The 18,493-nt window shown below is 35.1% G+C and overlaps 3 protein-coding genes across 4 annotated transcripts in view; 2 read left to right on the forward strand and 1 right to left on the reverse strand.

Moving 5' to 3' along the window:
* The first annotated feature begins 1,593 nt into the window (after positions 1 to 1,593).
* On the forward strand, positions 1,594 to 5,233 carry sat2b (spermidine/spermine N1-acetyltransferase family member 2b). Its single transcript, XM_016286622.1, has 6 exons — positions 1,594 to 1,976; positions 2,056 to 2,107; positions 2,207 to 2,290; positions 4,486 to 4,587; positions 4,658 to 4,698; positions 4,855 to 5,233. The coding sequence occupies exons 1-6, from the start codon at positions 1,914 to 1,916 to the stop codon at positions 5,026 to 5,028; spliced, it is 516 nt and encodes a 171-aa protein (XP_016142108.1). The 5' UTR covers positions 1,594 to 1,913; the 3' UTR covers positions 5,029 to 5,233.
* Positions 5,234 to 7,156: 1,923 nt separating this feature from the next.
* On the forward strand, positions 7,157 to 9,415 carry naa38 (N-alpha-acetyltransferase 38, NatC auxiliary subunit). Of its 2 annotated transcripts, XM_016286579.1 has the most exons (4): positions 7,157 to 7,373; positions 7,628 to 7,796; positions 8,986 to 9,145; positions 9,249 to 9,415. In XM_016286579.1, the coding sequence occupies exons 1-3, from the start codon at positions 7,329 to 7,331 to the stop codon at positions 9,099 to 9,101; spliced, it is 330 nt and encodes a 109-aa protein (XP_016142065.1). In that variant the 5' UTR covers positions 7,157 to 7,328; the 3' UTR covers positions 9,102 to 9,145; positions 9,249 to 9,415. The 2 variants fall into 2 exon arrangements, with proteins under 2 accessions (XP_016142065.1, XP_016142064.1); XM_016286578.1 differs by having other exon boundaries at positions 7,160 to 7,373; positions 8,986 to 9,415.
* Positions 9,416 to 9,953: 538 nt separating this feature from the next.
* Positions 9,954 to 18,493, reverse strand: part of cldn15b (claudin 15b) — an 11,899-nt gene continuing 3,359 nt past the window's right edge. Inside the window, exons 2-5 of the mRNA XM_016286577.1 lie at positions 14,061 to 14,225; positions 11,304 to 11,385; positions 10,968 to 11,078; positions 9,954 to 10,778 (exon numbers count right to left, since the gene is read on the reverse strand). Of these exons, the coding sequence (XP_016142063.1) occupies positions 10,658 to 10,778; positions 10,968 to 11,078; positions 11,304 to 11,385; positions 14,061 to 14,225 (479 nt within the window). The 3' untranslated portion in view covers positions 9,954 to 10,657. The remainder of the gene's footprint in view (positions 10,779 to 10,967; positions 11,079 to 11,303; positions 11,386 to 14,060; positions 14,226 to 18,493) is intronic.

An 18,493-nucleotide genomic window follows, 5' to 3' on the forward strand; every position in this document is an offset into this window, starting at 1 on the left:
CAACCTTGAAACAACATGAGTTAATTTTTATTTTTGAATGAACTGTCCCTTTAAAATGGACCTACAAAAGCATGTCATGTTTTCCTTAATTGTATTTAGTTAACAGTCAAATACAAAGCATTGCTTAACAATTTAGAGAATCTGAGAAAGAACTACTAATAATAAATATTATAATTAATATCATATATAATCATACATTGTGTCTGTTTTTTGTCATATGTTTAAAAATGGTGTGTGAAAACATCCAATTATATTATGATCCATAGTGTTGTGTTCAGAAGTCAGTAAGAAGTCAGAAAGAGCTTTATTACCAAGTATGTTTACACACACAAGGAATTTATCTTGGCAACAGGAGCTTCCAGTGCAGAAGAAAGTGCAACATACATGATACATAAGAATCATGTTTAAAATTTGAAAAAAAAAACATTTAGTAAGTGTTTATTTTGACTGCTTATTTTCAAATGCCACTCAAAACGTATATAAATATTAGTTACTAAATGTTACTATGACAAGTACAGAAGTAATTGATTTATGAATATAACTCAAACTGCAAAGACAAGGGAAGTTGTGTGAAAGCATGTGTATGTGGAATGAAGCAATGCAAAATGAAGTGAGTGTCTGGTGTCTGAGATAATTATTAAAACAGGGCCTTGGCACTCAATGAAAACAGCCTCCATGTATGTTCAGTTCACACAATGATCAGGTACCAGTGACTTAAGCTCCACATCCAGTCTGAAACAAGACAATGACTTTACATGACGATGAATATATGTGGAAACATCACAAAAGCAAATCAAAGCCTTATTATGACACTACTGATGATGACATATGTATGATTTCTTATCCAAATTTAAAAATAATATTCTTGAAGTAGCTGCTGACCAAGAGGTGTCCTCCTTCTTGATGTCCAAGAAGACTGTGCCATCAGAATAATGCTTTGTGTTTGCACTGTACTATATAATCAATTACAAAATATAATGATTACAATATTAACTACAAGAAAAATTTTCTCAGGCATTCTCAATGGCTATATAATAAACAAGAGTTTATAAATAACACAGGATACTCACTCCCGGCTATAGTTTATATTCATTTTATTAGGCCACAGATACATTTGTAGAGGTTTGTTTCAGGTATTGTTGTATACACACTCCAGTACTAGTCACCAATGACAACTAGGTTGGCTAATATATTCAAATAAATAAATACATTAATTAAACCCCCACAAATGAAATATATAAAAGCTAAACACCTAAAAAAAACTGTATTAGCCCAGGTTAGCATATGTTATTCGATTATTGTTTGTTTTGCTGTAATCAATCAGGCAAAACAGCTTAGACGATTTATAATAACTATGCTGTTTTGACACTGTTGCAGTTAATGCTTTAATGCTAAACATTGATAGGCCTACTTCATTACCTTTTCGAAATAATCCATTAAACACGTAGCGATTTGAGGAGCGTGCACTAATATTTTCAGTTCCACTCATTTGCGCGTTGTCTCAAAGACACGCCCACACTAGGGGAACTAATGAATAATCAGGTAAACTCCACCCACTGGAACAGTTTTTAACAGGAATTGAATATTACACCCTGAAACCTGCTTCACGTTGTCCATTGTCCCCATGTCATGCCATTAATAACGTTACTGTATTTCTCTCTTGTTTCTATAATATATTCTATAACGTTAAGCATGAAAAGTAAAATTAAGAGACAAGCAGTAGTGATTTGAGAATGGCTTGTAGATAGAGGCTGCGCAAAATGGGTGATATATGACGCTCTTGAACACGTCTCTCCAAGCAGACGCTTCTCCGTCTCTCTTGGACTGAGGAGTACAGTCGGCTTTTTAGTGCAAAATTGTCCACTGATCAAAGGTAGTGGAGGAAATCAGGAAACGCTGTTTGCCTATGCAAAATGAGGTTTACTATTTGTGCAGCCAAACCAGAAGACTGTAAAGATATAGCGCGCATGATTATGGTGAGACGCCATTCAGAACTTGTTAAGCGTGTGTTGAATGCAGAAGGATTTTCGATTATCTTTGAATGTTTTATTGTAGGAATTGGCCGTTTATGAAAAGATGCCCGACCAAGTGAAGATATCCCATAAAGGTTATTTTTAAATAAGCTGATCCATTTCAAGTTAGTAAAGTTAAAATGAAGTCACATGTTTCTTACTATGTCTGACTCTACTGGTTTGTTTTCTCTTAGAGTTGGAAAGGGATGGATTTGGCCCCAATCCTTTTTACCAGTGTCTTGTAGCTGAGGTACCTGAGGAGCACAAGTCTAAAGATGGTAATGACTCCTAAAAGACCAAAACCACATAATATCCAGAGAAAACAGAGCAGGAATATGGGCAACAATAATTTATAATGGATTACCTGAAACAGGGTGACCATAGGGGTCATTTTTACGGGACGCACCTTTGCCAGGATTTCTATATTGCCTAAAATATCAGGGTTTTGGCTGTTTGCTCTGTGCAGATCGATCGTTGTATGCATAGGCGGAGGGTGAACCAACTCCAGGGTAAGGCTAAACGCAGCCAAATGTATTAAACATCATAAACCGCCTTTTTAGGCAAGAACCAGAAATGTGTCATGTAGGCTAAAATGTTTAATGGGACTGAATTTGTATTTAACGTGATTACAATTGAATAAAAATGTTAGAAATTGATAATTATATAACGTTTCCTTTCCACAGTTATTCAAACAGCAAATAAATTATATAGAAAGTGACATCTCTAACATTGATCTATTGCCAGTTTAGGCACTCTCAAAACAAAACAAAATCACTGAAGCTGTATACACTGTGAAATGAATCTCTTACTTACATTGTACGTACATCTGCGCTTTGTTGTTTATGATAAGAGAATTCGCAAGAGTCCGGAATTCAGTCAGCGAACGCGCGCGCACTCAACAAAACTGATGAGTTTCAACGATGACTCATCTGAACGCCTCTGATTGGCCATCGCATTCCTAAGCTCAACAGAATTGTGTGTGATTGGTTAAAATGCCTAACACTGTAAAAACGCCTAAAATGAAATACGGTGCAACATGAGCAGATCTTAATTTGATACCGCAATCAACACTGTCTATTCATATTCACTTTGTTAGCAACAGACGTAATAGATTTCATTTGTTTGTGCATGGGCATTTTTGTCCAATTTAGTGGCATGTTTGCCCCAAGTCTAAGGCTAAGCCCTCCCCAGCCTTACACAGGCTCCGCCTATGGTTGTATGGCATTATTTCACGAGCTATAGAGAGTAGACGGCTCCTTATGCTTTTAAATCGCTCTTGTGGTTATTTGTATGACCCATACAGTGATCGTTGCGCAGCTTCATGTTGAACGAACGAACAAACCAACACATGCATATTTGCATCGCTTTGTTTGTTCTCACCTTCTTTCTTCTTTCTTCTTTTGTTTTTTTTTATTGGCGGTTGGCAAACAGCTTTCGGGTGCATTACCGCCACCCACTGATCTGGAGTGTGGACTCAGGATCTAAATCACTATACACAACACCCCCAAAAAAATAAATAAATAAAAATAAAAAATAAAATATTGTTCTCACCTTCCCACGATTGGTCGATTATGTACTATACCTGCATGTTATTGGTCAAACTACTTTGGCTGTTTTAGGCTATATAAAAATCCTGGCCAGGATGTGTCCCGTATAAATGGCACATATGGCCACCCTACCTGAAATTTTACGTTTATTCATTTAGCAGACGCTTTTATCCGAAGTGACTTAAAATTAAGGAATACAACCATCAATTTATCATAAAAAGTGTTAGTAATATCAAGCTTCAGACATCGTTAGGAATAGTGCAAGCCAGAACAGGGTTGGATTAAGGAATAATGAAAGCATAGAGAAGTTGTTGTTTTTTTCAGCAGCGTGAGTTTTCAGGTGTTTCTTGAATATTATATGGTCAGGGATTTGGCATTCCGGATAGGGTTGGGAAGAAGATCATTTCACCAGCAAGGAACTGTGAACGAAAGCGCCCCCCAGCAGTAATTAATCTCAGTTGCTATGACAGCTCAAAAGTCAGGCCTTCATGAGATGGATGCATGAACTTACAGTTTTACTGCATTTTAACTCCTTAGTAATTAACAGCCACAGTAAATGGAGTATTATGAGGGTTTAAGACTTTTTTTACAAGTATTCTTAGAGAAACTGTCATTAGGGAAGTTGTGGCCTAATGGTTAGAGAGTTGGACTCGTAACCCAAAGGTTGTGGGTTTGAGTCTGGTACCGGCAGGGATTGTAGGTGGGGGGAGTGAATGTACAGCGCTCTCTCCACCTTCAATACTATGACTGAGGTGCCCTTGAGCAAGGCACCGAACCCCCAACTGCTCTGGGTGTGTGTTCACAGTGTGTGTGTGTTCACTGCTGTGTGTGTGTGCACTTAGGATGGGATAAATGCAGAGCACTAATTCCTAGTATGGGTCACCATACTTGGCCACATGTCACGTCACTCACTTTTCATCCCACAGGACATACCAAGGTTGGCTATGCTCTCTTCTTCTATACATACAGCACTTGGAAAGGGAGGACTGTGTATATGGAAGATCTGTATGTGATGCCAGAGTACAGAGGTGTGTATACTTCATCAATTAGTTTGATCCAAAATGCAGAACTCATTGGTCATCTCTGCTTACACTACAGGTAAAGGCATTGGAAAAGCTTTAATGGCAACTGTTGCCAAAGTAAGTTTTTATTATTATTTCTTTTTTAATCTGTAGTTTTATATTATCTGCATAAATCTGTGCATTATGATATTTAAATGTATTTTGTGGTTAAACAAGGAATGATCAGTATGGTTTTAATGTAAAAAGGTAAATGTAGTTTTTGTTACTTTATAGGTGGCCAAAGAGCAGCATTGTGTGCGTTTACAGTTCTCTGTACTAGACTGGAACAAGCCCTCTCTAGACTTTTATTTGTCTAAAGGTGCAGAGGACCTCACAGCTAAAGAGGGATGGCATTTTCTCCGCTTTCATGGAATAGCTCTGGATAATCTAGGACTGGAAGCACCTTAAAGAACATTAAGACATGTGATTAGTTTAGTTAAGGAATACTTAGTGAATAGTTTTGCTTTGTATGTTAACTTTTAATACTATATCTTCACAATCTTAGAAAAGATTTAAAAAATATTGAAACAAGAACAATAAAAATGTTGATAATGATATTCTAATTAATGTTTCAATTAATGTTAAATTTTGTGCCAATGTTCAATGCAAAGTAAATTTGACATCTTTAAAATACATCTTCCAAATACTGTTTTTGTTGTCATTAGTAGTTGGAATATTTCAAGCTTCTGTCCTCAACTTGAAATTGCAATTGTCCCTAGACATTTTGTAATTAAACTGAACCTTCTGATTCACTGTGCGCAGAGCAGCATTTATAAAACAATGTGTAAGAATGTAAGAACTTGGCAGGCACATAGCCCAGACCTGAAAACCTTATTTTATAAGTGAACAGGATGAACGCCTGTGATAATCGCATTTGAAACACTGCTTTATGAAGCATATTTTTGCTGCTGTCTTGTTGCATTCACACTACTTTAACCAGAAGATGTCCTTTGTGGGGGTTTTCGAGGGCTTCGAAACAGCGGTCCAATTCACCTAGGGCACTGTTACTTCATTTATACATCATATTTACAGCAGATTAAATGATCTATAAATCAAGATTTAAGTCTACAATTATATAATAAGGAATTAGAACAAGTTAAAATGATACGATTTCTGGGTATGTGGTTTGACAGGAAAGCTACATGGAGTACATATATTAATAAGATCAAAAAGTCAAAAGAATTAAGGATTTGTTGTGGTGCCTATCCTCCTTCTCCAGTTCCAGCATTACAGGTGGAGATGGGGGAGATGCTATTAAAAGGTCAGAAGGAAAATCCCCCAACAAAAAAGGTATTAGAATCATGTTGGGAATATAGAAACAATTAATAGTTTTGGGTGGATCATTGAGGATTTGGTGCAGGATATGAAATGAAACGAGTGCAATATTATGCCACTTTAATATTACCACCAATACCTCTATGGATTTTAACACAACCAAATGTTGATTTATTCCTATTGGAAGCATGACAAGATAAGGGTCAAAATGCATTCGAGGCAGAGTTAACAAGGGAGTATTTATGGACTAAGTATGAACATTATAATCAGGTTTTTACAGATGTGTCTAAAGATGCAAGTGTGGGTTTGCATACATCATCCCAAGGAGAGGGAAAAAAGAAATCAGATCAAGTTTCAGTGTTTACAGGAGAATTACTATTAATTTGAATTACTAATAATATTACTATTAAGTCTGGATGCTCAACAGATTGAAACTAAGATATTTTGATGGAAATATTTCAGATATTACATATAATGTAAATAAGGGTTTGTATGAGTTCTTGTGCATACTGGCGTTTCAGGGAATTAATTTAAATTAAAGAAGCTATATATAGTATTATATATAAGATGGAAGAGCTGAACAACAAGCATAAGTCCTAATACATCTGGTGAGAGAAGATCCAGAAATGATCTTCTATAGAACTGAATATTCCACTTTGTAAAGAAGAAGTTAAGGCTATAATTAGAACAGCTATAAAAGGCAAATGGCATACAATGGAATGAGGAGGAAAGAGGAAGACATATTTATCAGATTCAAAATAAAATTGGTAGTGAAAGAGGAAGTCGTCACAGTAGAAGAGAAGACACAATCATTACCAGACTTCACCTTGGGCATACAGCTCTTAATTATTCCCTGTATAGAATGAACAAACATGAGTCTGGGAATTGCAGTTTATGTGGATTAGCAAAAACTGTAGAGCATATATTAATATATTGCACTGTTTATCAAAATGAAAGGATAATTCTGGTGGAAGAGTTCAAAGAAATAGGGATAGGAAATACTACACTTAAAAAACTGCTGAATAATGGATTGGAAAGTTATAGAGTATATAAAGCATTAATAAAATATTTAAGAAAAGTGCATCTGTTTAAGAGGATTTAGAAGCCAATTTAATATTAGTGGTCCTTTTCTTAAGGTTTTTTTTTCTCTCTCTCAGCTTAGTCCTCCTGTTCCAGCAATGAATCACACTCCAGCTCAGTAGGTGGCGGAAATGCACCTTTTTGTTTGTTTGCCAACCACCATAAAAAGCCAGAAGAAGAAGAAGAAGCGAGAAGATCCATAACCCACAGTAGATGGCAGTAATGCTCTTTTTAAGAATGCGAGCCGCCAATAAAAAAAAAAAAGAAGAAGATTGCTTCTTTGAGTAACTCTCGCCATCTCTTTTCCATTTGATTCGCATTTATACAAAGACTCAAACACCAAGAAGGCTCAAATGGCAACAGAAAGCGAAGAGAACGGCACGGAAATGCAAACTGAGGTCTGAATACTTTGTCACATAAGGGCCAGTGAAATATTAACGCTCGAGCTAATGCTAATAAGCACTATGATTAATTTATGTCGGTGCTTCATGAGTATTACATTTTTAATCGAATACTTCTGATGCTATCAAACCTTTATGATATACGGTTATTACATTTGAAAGGAAAACAGCGGCGTGGTTAAATATGCTGATCCAATTAATTGAATATGTTTTATCTCTGTGGTCGATGTAAATTATATGTTGTGTCTCAGGTGGAGGCGTCTGCTTATTCGCTCGCTCGGTGTAAGCTGGAGAACCTCCTCAATAAGAGCATGAGGATCCGGATGACAGACGGGCGCACGCTGGTGGGACTCTTCCTGTGCACAGACAGAGACTGCAATGTCATCCTGGGATCTGCACAAGAGTTCCTCAAATCCACAGGTACCCAGAACACCCTGGACACACACCTTATGCTTTATCAGCACTCAGTATTACTCTTTAGTGCAGGGGTGTCAAACTCAATTCCTGGAGGACCGGAGCCCTGCAGAGTTCTGTTCCAACCCTGCTCCAGCTCACATACTATGTAGTTTTCAAATAAGCCAGAAGGACTCGATTAGTTGGATCAGGTGTGCATAATTAATCCGGCTCTCCAGGAATTGAGTTTGACACCCCTGCTTTAGTGTCAAGTTATTGTACTGTTATTAGTAGTGCTTGTTTATGCAAGTCTACTTTTGCTGTATATTGTCAGGAATTCGGACTACAATCTAATAATTCTCAAAGACTTACCACAAACTATTTCTGCTATGGATACTTTGAAACTTCTAAAATGATTCAGTCTGTTGAGGAGAGGCAAGGCTTCAGACTTCAACAGATCATCACCACCTAATTTGGTAGTGGGGTGATGCTGTATTTGTGAAATACTATAGTATTTCACGAAAAAGTGCGGTTACTAGTGATATTTCATATTTAAAGGAGTAGTTCACCCACAAATGAAAATGTGCTTACCCTCAGGCCATCCAAGATGTAGGTGACAAGTCGTTTCACTTTTTAAGACCTCAATATATCATCAGGATAGGGTTACCATACGTCCTCTTGTTCCCAGACATGTGCCGGTCGGGATTTCTAAATTGGCAAAACATTTTTTGCTTTTTCTTGTTGTTTTCAAATTTGCTAAAGGTAGTGACTGAAAGTATTTTGACCAATAAGGTGCAGACATTGTACATAATCCTCCAATCATGGCGGCAAGAAGATGGGATCTGCAGAAAACGGTCAAAGCAATGCATATATGTGTTCAATGTTTGAGGACTGTAGAGAGCACATCAACAGTAAAACTAAGCCAAAACCTGGATATTTTAGGAAATTTAGAAATCCTGGCCATAAAATGTCAGAGAAAAAGAGGATGTACCGCGCAGTATTACTTAAACACACTATATTAATTTTGTGTTGCCTGTATCTGCTTTTTTGACTCCCAAATGGCCTGCGAGTGAGTGAATTTACAGCAAAGTTTCATTTTTGTGTGAAGTAATACGTAAAGTGTAGCTTTACTTGTATAACAACAGTAACATCAAAAATTGGAACTGAGTTGGGAGTCTACAGCTCTTGATTGGTCTTTTTATCAAAATTTGCACAGATTCTTTCTCACAAGGTGAGCCCAGAGTGTTGGGACTGGCGATGATCCCTGGCCATCATGTGGTTTCGATAGAAGTGGAATCTGAAAGCCTTCAGATGACCACCCATGGACTCTGACAACTGTAGAGGCTTTTGGGGTCACCAAATGGACTACAGAGAATGTAGTTTCCACACACACATTTTGTCTGCAAATATAGAAATGGCAGTGAAGATTCACTCTAGCTGGATTTATTCGCACCAAATGGATTTTTCCTTATTTTTCAGGGAACTTCAATTCCATACACAGTGGTTTGGTCCTCTGTTGAAACAAGAATAATAACAACATGATGTAAACTGTACCTTTTTGTTTGTGTGTTTGCTTGCATGTGAGTGGTGCACGTTATGTGTAAATACTGACACTTACATTTTTCAATAAGAGACATCTTTCATAATCTTTCTCATATTTGTCTTGTCATTGCACCACTAATTTTCCCTCGTAACCTCATATCACCAGCAGAGGTTATTCACATCACAGACCACAGACTTTATTGCATTCAATTTATTAGTTCATTATTGGTATTATTATTGCATATGTAAACAGAACAGCATATTTCAGCCGTGCTGAAATAACAAGAGTGATTTAGGGTGCTAATAAATTATATATATCAACACAGTACGTTATTTAAATGCTTCTTATAAAAAGAATAAAATAAATTCTTGGAAAATGTTTAGTTTTCTATAGAATTCATCATAATTATTTATCACAACATGAAGATATTAACCAATCTAAAGAAGGGCTGATCTAAATAACATCCTGGTCCAACATAATGGTCAAGTTAATGTAAAATGAAAAGATATATAATACATTTTAGTAGGGGTGGGAATCTTCAGGCACCTCACGATCAGATCCGATTCCAAACTGGTTTTGATCCACATTTTTAAAATTATTATTTAATGAGTTTATTGACCATGAATATCAAATTTATATATGCATTTTTATTAAATTAGTTATATTAGTTTTATAAACATTTTTTGCTGTTTGCTGACTGATGACATCAGACAGAGGCAGGTCTAATAGGCTGCATTCACACATTATAATGCACAGCTCTGTTTTAACATATCAGATGTTTTGTCCTGTCAAGAAGACAATTGACTGTACTTTCACATAATAAAAGCATTTTGAGGTGCAAGTGCCTCATACCGCAATTGCGCTTCAGAACGAGCACACAAAAGCGCATGTGAGCATTTTAAAGCAGCGGTCTGTAAGTAAGCATCATGTGTCCAAAATGTACTGCATTCCAGACAGCATAAATTATGCATTCGTAGAGCATTTAGAAAGTAAATTACTGAAATAGATGCATCGGAAAAATATTAGTTTTTCTCCCATCCATATTTTGAAGTGTTTTTAAAAAAAAAAAAATTGTCTCAACAAAAACCCCCTGCTCTTTTCTTGCAAATTCTTGTACAACAACAATTTACTGCATGCGAATACATTTTTATCTCAGAAATAATTACAATAACCTGTTTACATGACTCCATTCTCCAGTAAACCTCAGAGAATATTTACATTAGAAATGTGACATTTCTGCTTTATAGCAGATTTTGACCATAATGCATAAAAAGGGTCTTGCATGGTGTGTTCTCTGTTTTGTGATGTCTGTAACTTTGTTGATCCCAGGTATTCAGTAAGTTTCTTACACGTATACATTGAGTCCATATTGGCTGGAAGGGACATTGGATGTTGCAGATACAGTCTGAACCATATGTCTGGATTGAGGCTGGTAGGAGTATGATCTGAAGTTCTGAAGATGTGATCTAAACAAACAAAATGAAAAAAATATATATATTGTAAACACAGACATTTGTAAAAACAAACAACTGATATCACCTGCTGCCGCACTGTCCGTACAATGTCTTAGGCAGGTTACTGATATAGAGTTTCTGAAATGGTTAGTAAATAAAGTGTGTCATTTTAACAGGGCATGTGTTGCATACTAAACTTACTTTTTTTCCTCTGGGCTGCGAATTCCACAGGAACACAGCAAGCAGCTGCCACCACATAAAGCCATTGTGGCTGAACTCCAACCAATGTATAGCCCATCTCCGATTTCATACCTAAAGACAGGACACATCAAACGTTACACCGCAGTGGCATTCCAAGAATGCTGATCTTTTATGACTGGCCAATTTTGTCTGAAACGGCGCTCCTACTCATTCGATATTGCTTAATTAGAAAACTCACAAATATGATGAACTGAGAAAAAGAAACTGATTCTTTAGGTCTTAATATTTTCTCTAATAGTTCTACATACTAAGATAAAGACTCTATATTCCACTTACTTTATTCCTGGATAAAGTGGGTCAAAGAATTCCTGAGTGATATTGAAAGCATACCAAGACGCTGCAATCATCGTGCACAGACCTGAAACATGAACATTAATTTAGGGACAAACTGCAAAAGGTTTAATCACATATGCTTCTCCTTACCAAGACAGTCTATCATAGGCCTTTTGGAAGACATGCAGTATATATTATGAAAACATAATCTTTATAGTTCTTGGTAAAACTTTACAAGTTTCAGTTCATTAAAATTAACAATATTTAATTGGGTATCATAACGATATTTATGCAGTGTTTACTAATCGTGGTTAATGTTACCCTCTACATATACTAATATGTTTTTAACATTGCAGTTTGTATACATTAATGTAATATGAACAATATTAAAATAATTAACAATGAATAGTATATTTATAAACTATCATTACCCTAGATAGTGTATTTATAGATTACCATTTACCTAGTAAGAAATGCTATATAAAATATAGTATATTGTATAAAAAAAATTCACCGTTAGTTGAAAATCTAGTGAATGAAAGTTAACAAATTTAATCGAAGTGTTAACCAGCTCTTTTTGTAAAAGAACCCTGACATTACCTAAGTAAAGGCAGTTCTCTAGTGCTTAAATAAAAAAAAAACACACAAACATTTGATGTAGCTGTTTGGTAAACAAAATAAAAATGCCAAACTGACATACTTTCATACAAGACTCAATTAGATAATGATTGTAGATTTTAACTGAGAGGAAAAGGGAACTTCTCATAAATGTTAGGTTGGGAAAGTTGTCACATGTTTCATAGAGAAATTTTACACAATTGCTTAAACAAAAAATTCAGTTGACCACAACTGTGGTTTGCTGTTTTTTGCTACCATATTCTCATCAATGGTTCTGTGTGCTCTGTGCAGTGTACCTCGACCTGAGAAAAAAAAGTATCACAACTAACCCCAACCTCCCCTATATGACAGGTGCTAAGACAGTAAATGATGTCATTTGGTGATGTTCTTACCTTGAAGTATGAAGAAGACACCTCCAGCCCCAGCGATCCGATCCTTCATTACGTAATTTTCCCCTCCTATTTTGGAACACTGCATACCCACTAGAGTTGCCACCAGTCCGAATGTGCCCAGCACAATAGATATGATCATTAATGCACGGCATGCTTGGATATAACCTGACAAAAAAGAGAAGGAATAGTTACAAAAAGTCTGACAGCTGATTGGATTGGTGGTTTTGGAGAGGATCCTAATTTATTTATTTTTTCCTCTTGGTCACAAATGCTTTCCTCTTGTTCACAAATGTTATGACAAACCCAAACCATATTTCTGCTTATAGTGTACAGCACCCCCTGGTCTCTACTAAATGAGGAAAATAAATAAAGTGTTACCTTTTTTGGCTAGAAATATGAGATAATATGCTTGTTAATGCTTAATAATGTACTTATTAAACTATCTAATGATTAACAGATCATTATTTAATGCAAATTTAAATGTTAACAGATGTTATTAAACTTTCAATTCATATCACTTTTTAAAAATGAAAATGATTTTAACATGATTTACAATGATTAAAAACCACTAATATATCATTAACAAACATTATATAATGCTTAACGGATCATTAGTTAATGCTTACAAATGATTAAACTCACAAGTCATTCAACTTTCAATTCATATGATCATGCCGTTTTTAAAAATCTACAAATAACTGGAACAAAAATTATACAATTATTACAAGTTTATTTATTAATGTACTTTTGAATGCTAACAAATGACATTAAATTTAAGTTCAAATATTACCTAATGCTTTTTTACATTTACAAATGTTGAAAAAATTGCTTAATTAGTCATTTTAATCACTTTACAAACTATTCATTTTAACATTATTCATTTACTCTCCTTACCAAGACAGTCTATCATAGGCCTTTTGGAAGACATGCAGTATATATTATGAAAACATAATCTTTATAGTTCTTGGTAAAACTTTACAAGTTTCAGTTCATTAACATTAACAATATTTAATTGGGTATCATAACGATATTATTGCAGTGTTTACTAATCGTGGTTAATGTTACCCTCTACATATACTAATATGTTTTTAACATTGCAGTTTGTATACATTAATGTAATATGAACAAACAATAATTAACAATGAATAGTATATTTATAAACTATCATTACCCTAGATAGTGTATTTATAGATTACCATTTACCTAGTAAGAAATGCTATATAAAATATAGTATATTGTATAAAAAAAATTCACCGTTAGTTGAAAATCTAGTGAATGAAAGTTAACAAATTTAATCGAAGTGTTAACCAGCTCTTTTTGTAAAAGAACCCTGACATTACCTAAGTAAAGGCAGTTCTCTAGTGCTTAAATAAAAAAAAAACACACAAACATTTGATGTAGCTGTTTGGTAAACAAAATAAAAATGCCAAACTGACATACTTTCATACAAGACTCAATTAGATAATGATTGTAGATTTTAACTGAGAGGAAAAGGGAACTTCTCATAAATGTTAGGTTGGGAAAGTTGTCACATGTTTCATAGAGAAATTTTACACAATTGCTTAAACAAAAAATTCAGTTGACCACAACTGTGGTTTGCTGTTTTTTGCTACCATATTCTCATCAATGGTTCTGTGTGCTCTGTGCAGTGTACCTCGACCTGAGAAAAAAAAGTATCACAACTAACCCCAACCTCCCCTATATGACAGGTGCTAAGACAGTAAATGATGTCATTTGGTGATGTTCTTACCTTGAAGTATGAAGAAGACACCTCCAGCCCCAGCGATCCGATCCTTCATTACGTAATTTTCCCCTCCTATTTTGGAACACTGCATACCCACTAGAGTTGCCACCAGTCCGAATGTGCCCAGCACAATAGATATGATCATTAATGCACGGCATGCTTGGATATAACCTGACAAAAAAGAGAAGGAATAGTTACAAAAAGTCTGACAGCTGATTGGATTGGTGGTTTTGGAGAGGATCCTAATTTATTTATTTTTTCCTCTTGGTCACAAATGCTTTCCTCTTGTTCACAAATGTTATGACAAACCCAAACCATATTTCAGCTTATAGTGTACAGCACCCCCTGGTCTCTACTAAATGAGGAAAATAAATAAAGTGTTACCTTTTTTGGCTAGAAATATGAGATAATATGCTTGTTAATGCTTAATAATGTACTTATTAAACTATCTAATGATTAACAGATCATTATTTAATGCAAATTTAAATGTTAACAGATGTTATTAAACTTTCAATTCATATCACTTTTTAAAAATGAAAATGATTTTAACATGATTTACAATGATTAAAAACCACTAATATATCATTAACAAACATTATATAATGCTTAACGGATCATTAGTTAATGCTTACAAATGATTAAACTCACAAGTCATTCAACTTTCAATTCATATGATCATGCCGTTTTTAAAAATCTACAAATAACTGGAACAAAAATTATACAATTATTACAAGTTTATTTATTAATGTACTTTTGAATGCTAACAAATGACATTAAATTTAAGTTCAAATATTACCTAATGCTTTTTTACATTTACAAATGTTGAAAAAATTGCTTAATTAGTCATTTTAATCACTTTACAAACTATTCATTTTAACATTATTCATTTACTCATATGTAACGAATCAGCTCATGGGAAATATGAATAATTAATCATAACTAGTTATAATTAATTATGAATATTTAGATCCGCTGTAGATATTTAGCTGACCTCTCAGGGCCAACTGTCTTGTCAATTCTAAGAACGTTAATTTCCTGGTTAAGGGAAATAACTTTCTTACTGTACAATTCTACAAAAGCTTGTAGCATAAATCTGCATGATTAAGTGACTCCAGTTATAAGCAAACAATGAACCACACATAATCACAGTCTTTAAAGGTCACACAGTGGAGATCAAAATAAGAGACCAGCCTATAAATTATTTTTTTCTGAAATATTGTTAATCTTCATTGCTCAAAATTTGAAGGAATATTCTGTTCTACTAACATGTTTTACAAAATAACCAGAGAATTTCAACAACAACAAAAATTATTTTGTGGAAAACAGTGATCAAAATTAAAGAACAGTAACCACTGTAGCACAAAAGAAGATTACAACTAAAATTTTGGAGGGTTACAGCTGTAAAAAATTAGTAGGAAGTGTAGAGGCTTGGTCATTGCAGAGTGCACTTTCTGTCCGACTTCTTTTAAATGTGCCGCTACAGATCCACACCATGTTCAGCACTGAACTGGTGAGAAATTCCAGCTGCAGTGTTGAAACAATTCCCAATTGAGAGTCTCTGCATTATCCTGTCTTCTCGTGAATTTGTCTTACTTGGACGACTAGCCTTTTTGGTGGACTTGAATTAATTAGTATCATTCTAAAGCTGCAATATTCTAGAAATCACAGATTTGGAACCACCATCTTCTCTTGCAGTGGCTGAAAGTGTCATCCGTTTGGCCTTCATCTGGACAACATGCTGTCTAAGGGTTTCAGTCACCTTAGAGCGGCACACCATCTTGCAATCTCAGTGAAAATTGGAGTAATATTGCCAGTTAAATAGGGTTTGTCGTATAATGAAGGAATTTAGCACCAGGTGCCAGATTAACACCAATAACTTGTTCAAGTTCAAGTCTGCTTTATTGTCAGTTCTTCCACATGTACAGCACATACACACAGAGAATTGAAATTGCGTTACTCTCAGACCCTTGGTGCATACAGATAACATAAATACAGATTAAATACAAAATACAACTATACAAATATACAAATAAGGTAAAATGTAAAAATATATATATAAAGCACAAGGCATATGGCAGATAGAGTGCAAACCAGTAAAGTAGACAACAGTGCAGATATAATGATTGTAGTGCAAAAGAGCTTATTCAGACTGATTAAAGTGACAGTGTGTGTGTGTATTTGGGAGGGGGGAGTTGGAGAGTCCGTTAGAGGGTCAGAGTTCAGTGGTGCCTTGGAAGTATCTGTAAGTGTTCTCTCATTTTGATCAGAGTTCTTTTTTAAATATCTCATTTAAGTTTTTTATATGTGCTTCAGAATACAATTAATTTATGAAATGTGCTTAAAAAACTGCCATTTTACTCCTGTTAGGATAACTTCAATTTTGACTAAGCAGTGACCTTGAAAATTGTAGGTTGTTCTCTAATTTTGATCTCCATTGTATATTTGGTCTTCATTTGTTGTGTAGACTTCTACTATTTTCACATTTCAACAAACCATTTATTAATAATTTGTTCATGATTTTGCAGTACCCAATCTAAAGCGTAAACTATTCATAATTTGTAAATGTTTATAAATGTTTACTAATCATTATTACCTTAATGAGCAGTCGTCTCAATGGCAAAATGTGTCCCAAATCACCCGAATTCACCCTATTACACATCTTTACAAATACGTTTTTAATCAGTTGTTCATGTTTTTGGAATACCCAATCTAAAGTTGAGATTATTCATCATTTGTTAAAGTTTATAAACATTAACTAATCTTTTAGTATATTTATGGGCATTGAACTTTTAGCTGCTGTAACAACGGGTGGACAGTGAAGTTTAGCTTTAAGCTTGCTTTGTTTTAGCTTGCTAAAGACATACAGTAATACACATTGTAATTTGGGTGCAAAACATGTTTTTATTGCCTCAACACTTATATTAGTATACTGTTGTGTATCATTATAAATAATTTTCCTTGAATTATACATCAACAAGAGAAAATAAATAATTTTTTCAAGAAAATACTTCAATTAGCCTATCATTCATCAAAAGAATGTAATATAAACAGATTGAACCGTGTTCCCTTATAGTAATCAAATTGACTCCTGTACACTGTTGACCCCTTAACCAACCCTTAAACCTACCCATACCACCAAACGTGTCTCAAATCTTACCCATATCACACCCCAATAGCAGCAAAACTGTTGTACATTAACAAAAGCTTTTAATAAGTGTATAACATCTGTTAAAATAATTTGAAGATTTCCAAGATGTGCATGATTATATGAATTAAAAGTTGAATGACATTTGTAAGCATTTTAATTTACATGAAATAATTATCTGTTAATCATTAGGTAATGTGTATGTAACGGGGCGTTCGCGAGATGAGAGGCGTGCGGATCCATATGCAAGCTTTTATTCACAGACATGGTCAAAACACAGGCAGGGTCGAACACCAGCAAACAGGTAAGACATTACCTTTTACATTTACTAGACACACGAGTAGTCTAGTAAACAGACGGGGGTCGATCAGCGGCAAATGTGATCCAGGGGGCAAGGCAAACGGGTAATCCAACAGACAGGCGATAATTCCAGGGCAAGCAGAGATCAGACAGGACAAGGTAAACCAGGCTAAAATCAAGACACAGGTTAAACAGGACTGACTGTCTTAAACTCCGGAAACATGGAATGGCTCCGTAAAGTTGCTATCACTAGGAGAGTAATAAGAGAGTAAAACAATACTCGGCGATCTGAAAGAGGAAGCCCAAGGTTTATAAGTGTGTTTGATTGGTTGCAGCTGTGTGTGTGTAATCAGTGCAATGGAAGATGGGAACTGTAGTCCGGAGTGACATGTAACAGTCTGTGTAGTGTGAGAGTCAATGTAATGGAAGAGTGACCTCTGGTGGCAAGCAGACGGAAAACCACGAACTGGATTCATGACAGTTTAGTTTATTAGTAAACACAAGCACATTATCTCATGTTTTAGTTATTTGAATATATAATTATTAATGATGTGTTTATTATTATTTTTATTTTTTAGCTTAAAAGTTTTTATACACAACAATACAATAGAGTATGATGTGCTTTTATCCCAACCGTTTTCTTGTTCTCTCTATGCACATAGGTGGAAAAATGTGGAAACTACTTGTTTTCAATATTGTTTTTGCTAAATCTTCTGAACTCTCACGTGTAGAGATCCTGCAATCTACAAGAAGTTCCTGAGGAATGCTGTTCCTTTGTTATACTAACTTTATGGACCATTTGGTTCACACATTTACAGACATTTCCTGTTGATTGCATCTGAGGCACATTCCCAATGTAAATGTATCTGACTAAAGATACACATAATCTTTCACCTGCAATAAACGAACTACACCACGGTTCAGGGGCAGTTCTAGAGCATTTTAAATGGGGGGCCAGGCTGGGGGAGGGGGGGGGGGGGCTATGGACTATGGA

This window comes from Sinocyclocheilus grahami, unplaced genomic scaffold (genome assembly GCF_001515645.1).
Source record: "Sinocyclocheilus grahami isolate Dianchi unplaced genomic scaffold, SAMN03320097.WGS_v1.1 scaffold212.1, whole genome shotgun sequence".
In the NCBI taxonomy this organism is placed as follows: domain Eukaryota; kingdom Metazoa; phylum Chordata; class Actinopteri; order Cypriniformes; family Cyprinidae; genus Sinocyclocheilus; species Sinocyclocheilus grahami.

What these genes read in the sequence shown, in the direction of transcription:
- sat2b (XM_016286622.1), top strand. Translation starts at nt 1,914, where the DNA reads ATGAGGTTTACTATTTGTGCAGCCAAACCAGAAGACTGTAAAGATATA. An exon ending in AGTGAAGATATCCCATAAAG is followed by an intron (nt 2,108 to 2,206) that starts GTTATTTTTAAA and finishes GTTTTCTCTTAG; the next exon opens with AGTTGGAAAGGGATGGATTT. An exon ending in TGTGATGCCAGAGTACAGAG is followed by an intron (nt 4,588 to 4,657) that starts GTGTGTATACTT and finishes CTTACACTACAG; the next exon opens with GTAAAGGCATTGGAAAAGCT.
- naa38 (XM_016286579.1), top strand. Translation starts at nt 7,329, where the DNA reads ATGGCAACAGAAAGCGAAGAGAACGGCACGGAAATGCAAACTGAG. An exon ending in GCACGGAAATGCAAACTGAG is followed by an intron (nt 7,374 to 7,627) that starts GTCTGAATACTT and finishes GTTGTGTCTCAG; the next exon opens with GTGGAGGCGTCTGCTTATTC. An exon ending in AGAGTTCCTCAAATCCACAG is followed by an intron (nt 7,797 to 8,985) that starts GTACCCAGAACA and finishes AAATTTGCACAG; the next exon opens with ATTCTTTCTCACAAGGTGAG.